This window comes from Oncorhynchus tshawytscha, linkage group LG12, assembly GCF_018296145.1.
Source record: "Oncorhynchus tshawytscha isolate Ot180627B linkage group LG12, Otsh_v2.0, whole genome shotgun sequence".
NCBI classification, from domain to species: domain Eukaryota; kingdom Metazoa; phylum Chordata; class Actinopteri; order Salmoniformes; family Salmonidae; genus Oncorhynchus; species Oncorhynchus tshawytscha.
In genome coordinates, this window is record NC_056440.1 from 6,694,266 (window position 1) to 6,701,159 (window position 6,894).

The 6,894-nt window shown below is 46.0% G+C and overlaps 1 protein-coding gene across 1 annotated transcript; it reads left to right on the forward strand.

The window, feature by feature from the left end:
* Positions 1 to 4,962: 4,962 nt before the first annotated feature.
* LOC121847889 (GATA zinc finger domain-containing protein 14-like) lies at positions 4,963 to 6,894 on the forward strand. Its single transcript, XM_042331150.1, has one exon. The coding sequence runs from the start codon at positions 4,963 to 4,965 to the stop codon at positions 6,892 to 6,894; it is 1,932 nt and encodes a 643-aa protein (XP_042187084.1).

Genomic DNA, 6,894 nt, shown 5'->3' on the forward strand with positions numbered 1-6,894 from the left:
TGTTTGGTGCAATTTATTGTTTATGAATTATCTCTGACCTGTATGTAGCAGCATAATGTCGTGGCGGTGGTCCGCAGCATTGTAGTAAGGATAAGGAACGTGCTCCTCCACATCTCTGACCTGTCTGTAAGCCTTCCCGGTTTCATTTACGAGGTGGACACCCAGATTGACCGTCTTTGTTCTAAAGACAATGTCCAGAATCCGATTCGTTAGACAATACATTCCTTAAAAAAAATTACATGGAGACGTGTTGGATACACTTGCTGCTCTGAATATACAGTCCAGGATAATTAGTATAGGATTCGGCCACAATACAGTTTGACTTGATTCATTTCAGCTTTGCATAATTATTTTATTTTTTATTAATACATATTTTCTCAGCAATTAAACAAAAACAATATTGCAAAAGATGGACAAAAAAACATTTAGTATTGTGACAACCTTCAAATGTGAGAACAAGCCCTCTTTTACTTGACAGTGGGCCGCAGTCAGGACCCATGATTCGTTGATGAGGATCAACGAATCATGGGATGAGGATCCCTCCACAGACTAGATCACCCTCCACAGACTAGATCACCTTTGCCGTTCTCCAATAGGGCCAGAGTGAGGCACCACCTCCACTCCACCAATGATCTTTGCACAATCACCTTCGAGGACATATGAAAGTATACATTGACGTGGATCAGTGAAGACAGGGAACATGGTACATACTGACAGACAATGAACATATACAGACACTGAGCACCAAGACAACGGAGAAGATCAGATATGATGGCGTGCATGTACCCCACACATACATAGGTACACAGAGACTCTTACCTGTGTGCAGATACAATGGGAGAATAGTGACGACCCAGAGACAGACGACTATGATGTGTGTCATGGTCGTGCCCTTCAGACTCAAACTCAGTGCATCTTTGCTTGACATCATGGGAAAATCAAAAGAAATCAGCCAAGACCTCCTTGGGAGCAATTTCCAAACACCTGAAGGTACCATGTACATCTGTACAAACAATAGTACGCAAGTATAAACACCATGGGACCACACAGCCGTCATACCGCTCAGGAAGGAGACGCGTTCTGTCTCCTAGAGATGAACGTTCTTTGGTGCAAAAAGTGCAATTCAAATCAAATCAAATCAAATCAAATTTTATTTGTCACATACACATGGTTAGCAGATGTTAATGCGAGTGTAGCGAAATGCTTGTGCTTCTAGTTCCGACAATGCAGTAATAACGAGCAAGTAATCTAACTAACAATTCCAAAAAAAACTACTGTCATACACAGTGTAAGGGGATAAAGAATATGTACATAAGGATATATGAATGAGTGATGGTACAGAGCAGCATAGGCAAGATACAGTAGATGATATCGAGTACAGTATATACATATGAGATAAGTATGTAAACCAAGTGGCATAGTTAAAGTGGCTAGTGATACATGTATTACATAAGGATGCAGTCGATGATATAGAGTACAGTATCAACGTATGCATATGAGATGAACAATGTAGGGTAAGTAACAATATATGAGGTAGCATTGTTTAAAGTGGCTAGTGATATATTTACATCATTTCCCATCGATTCCCATGATTAAAGTGGCTGGAGTAGAGTCAGTGTCATTGACAGTGTGTTGGCAGTAGCCACTCAATGTTAGTGGTGGCTGTTTAACAGTCTGATGGCCTTGAGATAGAAGCTGTTTTTCAGTCTCTCGGTCCCAGCTTTGATGCACCTGTACTGACCTCGCCTTCTGGATGGCAGCGGGGTGAACAGGCAGTGGCTCGGGTGGTTGATGTCCTTGATGATCTTTATGGCCTTCCTGTAGCATCGGGTGGTGTAGGTGTCCTGGAGGGCAGGTAGTTTGCCCCCGGTGATGCGTTGTGCAGACCTCACTACCCTCTGGAGAGCCTTACGGTTGAGGGCGGTGCAGTTGCCATACCAGGCGGTGATACAGCCCGCCAGGATGCTCTCGATTGTGCATCTGTAGAAGTTTGTGAGTGCTTTTGGTGACAAGCCGAATTTCTTCAGCCTCCTGAGGTTGAAGAGGCGCTGCTGCGCCTTCCTCACGATGCTGTCTGTGTGAGTGGACCAATTCAGTTTGTCTGTGATGTGTATGCCGAGGAACTTAAAACTTGCTACCCTCTCCACTACTGTTCCATCGATGTGGATGGGGGTGTTCCCTCTGCTGTTTCCTGAAGTCCACAATCATCTCCTTAGTTTTGTTGATGTTGAGTGTGAGGTTATTTTCCTGACACCACACTCCGAGGGCCCTCACCTCCTCCCTGTAGGCCGTCTCGTCGTTGTTGGTAATCAAGCCTACCACTGTTGTGTCGTCCGCAAACTTGATGATTGAGTTGGAGGCGTGCATGGCCACGCAGTCGTGGGTGAACAGGGAGTACAGGAGAGGGCTCAGAACGCACCCTTGTGGGGCCCCAGTGTTGAGGATCAGCGGGGAGGAGATGTTGTTGCCTACCCTCACCACCTGGGGGCGGCCCGTCAGGAAGTCCAGTACCCAGTTGCACAGGGCGGGGTCGAGACCCAGGGTCTCGAGCTTGATGACGAGCTTGGAGGGTACTATGGTGTTGAATGCCGAGCTGTAGTCGATGAACAGCATTCTCACATAGGTATTCCTCTTGTCCAGATGGGTTAGGGCAGTGTGCAGTGTGGTTGAGATTGCATCGTCTGTGGACCTATTTGGGCGGTAAGCAAATTGGAGTGGGTCAAGGGTGTCAGGTAGGGTGGAGGTGATATGGTCCTTGACTAGTCTCTCAAAGCACTTCATGATGACGGATGTGAGTGCTACGGGGCGGTAGTCGTTTAGCTCAGTTACCTTAGCTTTCTTGGGAACAGGAACAATGGTGGCCCTCTTGAAGCATGTGGGAACAGCAGACTGGTATAGGGATTGATTGAATATGTCCGTAAACACACCGGCCAGCTGGTCTGCGCATGCTCTGAGGGCGCGGCTGGGGATGCCGTCTGGGCCTGCAGCCTTGCGAGGGTTAACACGTTTAAATGTCTTACTCACTTCGGCTGCAGTGAAGGAGAGACCGCATGTTTCCGTTGCAGGCCGTGTCAGTGGCACTGTATTGTCCTCAAAGCGGGCAAAAAGTTATTTAGTCTGCCTGGGAGCAAGACATCCTGGTCCGTGACTGGGCTGGGTTTCTTCCTGTAGTCCGTGATTGACTGTAGACCCTGCCACATGCCTCTTGTGTCTGAGCCGTTGAATTGAGATTCTACTTTGTCTCTGTACTGGCGCTTAGCTTGTTTGATAGCCTTGCGGAGGGAATAGCTGCACTGTTTGTATTCAGCCATGTTACCAGACACCTTGCCCTGATTAAAAGCAGTGGTTCGTGCCTTCAGTTTCACACGAATGCTGCCATCAATCCACGGTTTCTGGTTAGGGAATGTTTTAATCGTTGCTATGGGAACGACATCTTCAACGCACGTTCTAATGAACTCGCACACCGTATCAGCGTATTCGTCAATGTTGTTGTCTGACGCAATACGAAACATCTCCCAGTCCACGTGATGGAAGCAGTCTTGGAGTGTGGAGTCAGCTTGGTCGGACCAGCGTTGGACAGACCTCAGCGTGGGAGCTTCTTGTTTTAGTTTCTGTCTGTAGGCAGGGATCAGCAAAATGGAGTCGTGGTCAGCTTTTCCGAAAGGGGGGCGGGGCAGGGCCTTATATGCGTCGCGGAAGTTAGAGTAACAATGATCCAGGGTCTTTCCACCCCTGGTTGCGCAATCGATATGCTGATAAAATTTAGGGAGTCTTGTTTTCAGATTAGCCTTGTTAAAATCCCCAGCTACAATGAATGCAGCCTCCGGATAAATCGTTTCCAGTTTGCAGAGAGTTAAATAAAGTTCGTTCAGAGCCATCGATGTGTCTGCTTGGGGGGATATATACGGCTGTGATTATAATCGAAGAGAATTCTCTTGGTAGATAATGCGGTCTACATTTGATTGTGAGGAATTCTAAATCAGGTGAACAGAAGGATTTGAGTTCCTGTATGTTTCTTTCATCACACCATGTCACGTTGGCCATAAGACATACGCCCCTGCCCCTCTTCTTACCAGAAAGATGTTTGTTTCTGTCGGCGCGATGCGTGGAGAAACCCGCTGGCTGCACCGCTTCGGATTGCGTCTCTCCAGTGAGCCATGTTTCCGTGAAGCAGAGAACGTTACAGTCTCTGATGTCCCTCTGGAATGCTACCCTTGCTCGGATTTCATCAACCTTGTTGTCAAGAGACTGGACATTGGCAAGAAGAATGCTAGGGAGTGGTGCACGATGTGCCCGTCTCCGGAGTCTGACCAGAAGACCGCTTCGTTTCCCTCTTTTTCTGAGTCGTTTTTTTTTTTTGGTCACTGCATGTGATCCACTCGGTTACACTGGTTGTAAGGCAGAACACAGGATCCGCGTCGCGAAAAACATATTCTTGGTCGTACTGATGGAGAGTTGACGCTGATCTTATATTCAGTAGTTCTTGTCGGCTGTATGTAAAGAAACCTAAGATGACCTGGGGTACTAGTGTAAGAAATAACACGTAAAAAAACAAAAAACTGCATAGTTTCCTAGAACGCGAAGCGAGGCGGCCATCTCTGTCGGCGCCGGCAATCATTGTCCAGAACAACATCGAAGGACCTTGTGAAGATGCTGGAGGAAACGGTTACAAAAGTATCTATATCCACAGTAAAACGTGTCCTATATCGATATAACCTGGAAGGCCGCTCAGCAAGGAAGAACCAATGGCCACTGCTCCAAAACCACTGTAAACACAAGCATTAACAAACCGATACCAACACACACACACACTCCTGGAAATACATAATCTGACAAAGATCTAGGTCAAGGTTTAACCTGTAAAGGGTAAAGGTTAAGCCTTATCTATTCTATCGATCACCATAACACAATGGATAAGCACTCTGTTCAAAGTTATTTTGTGGTACCCAGTCCAACAACAACATGTCCTGTTCTCTAGAATCAGACCATACCCAGTCCAACAACATGTCCTGTTCTCTAGAATCAGACCATACCCAGTCCAACAACAACAACATGTCCTGTTCTCTAGAATCAGACCATACCCAGTCCAACAACAACACGTCCTGTTCTCTAGAATCAGACCATACCCAGTCCAACAACAACATGTCCTGTTCTCTAGAATCAGACCATACCCAGTCCAACAACAACATGTCCTGTTCTCTAGAATCAGATCATACCCAGTCCAACAACATGCCCTGTTCTCTAGAATCAGATCATACCCAGTCCAACAACATGCCCTGTTCTCTAGAATCAGATCATACCCAGTCCAACAACATGTCCTGTTCTCTAGAATCAGATCATACCCAGTCCAACAACATGCCCTGTTCTCTAGAATCAGATCATACCCAGTCCAACAACAACATGTCCTGTTCTCTAGAATCAGACCATACCCAGTCCAACAACAACATGTCCTGTTCTCTAGAATCAGATCATACCCAGTCCAACAACATGCCCTGTTCTCTAGAATCAGATCATACCCAGTCCAACAACATGTCCTGTTCTCTAGAATCAGATCATACCCAGTCCAACAACATGCCCTGTTCTCTAGAATCAGATCATACCCAGTCCAACAACAACATGTCCTGTTCTCTAGAATCAGACCATACCCAGTCCAACAACAACATGTCCTGTTCTCTAGAATCAGACCATACTCAGTCCAACAACATGCCCTGTTCTCTAGAATCAGACCATACCCAGTCCAACAACATGCCCTGTTCTCTAGAATCAGACCATACTCAGTCCAACAACAACATGTCCTGTTCTCTAGAATCAGACCATACTCAGTCCAACAACAACATGTCCTGTTCTCTAGAATCAGACCATACCCAGTCCAACAACAACATGTCCTGTTCTCTAGAATCAGACCATACCCAGTCCAACAACAACATGTCCTGTTCTCTAGAATCAGACCATACCCAGTCCAACAACAACATGTCCTGTTCTCTAGAATCAGACCATACCCAGTCCAACAACAACACGTCCTGTTCTCTAGAATCAGACCATACCCAGTCCAACAACAACATGTCCTGTTCTCTAGAATCAGACCATACCCAGTCCAACAACAACATGTCCTGTTCTCTAGAATCAGACCATACTCAGTCCAACAACAACACGTCCTGTTCTCTAGAATCAGACCATACCCAGTCCAACAACAACACGTCCTGTTCTCTAGAATCAGACCATACCCAGTCCAACAACAACATGTCCTGTTCTCTAGAATCAGACCATACCCAGTCCAACAACAACATGTCCTGTTCTCTAGAATCAGACCATACCCAGTCCAACAACAACATGTCCTGTTCTCTAGAATCAGATCATACCCAGTCCAACAACATGTCCTGTTCTCTAGAATCAGATCATACCCAGTCCAACAACAACATGTCCTGTTCTCTAGAATCAGATCATACCCAGTCCAACAACAACATGTCCTGTTCTCTAGAATCAGATCATACCCAGTCCAACAACAACATGTCCTGTTCTCTAGAATCAGACCATACCCAGTCCAACAACAACATGTCCTGTTCTCTAGAATCAGACCATACCCAGTCCAACAACAACACGTCCTGTTCTCTAGAATCAGACCATACCCAGTCCAACAACATGTCCTGTTCTCTAGAATCAGACCATACCCAGTCCAACAACAACATGTCTTGTTCTCTAGAATCAGACCATACCCAGTCCAACAACAACACGTCCTGTTCTCTAGAATCAGACCATACCCAGTCCAACAACATGTCCTGTTCTCTAGAATCAGACCATACCCAGTCCAACAACAACATGTCTTGTTCTCTAGAATCAGACCATACCCAGTCCAACAACAACACGTCCTGTTCTCTAGAATCAGATCATACCTAG

Bases quoted from the DNA above. Each gene is read 5' to 3' on its own strand.
- LOC121847889 (XM_042331150.1), top strand. From the start codon at position 4,963: ATGTCCTGTTCTCTAGAATCAGACCATACCCAGTCCAACAACATGTCC.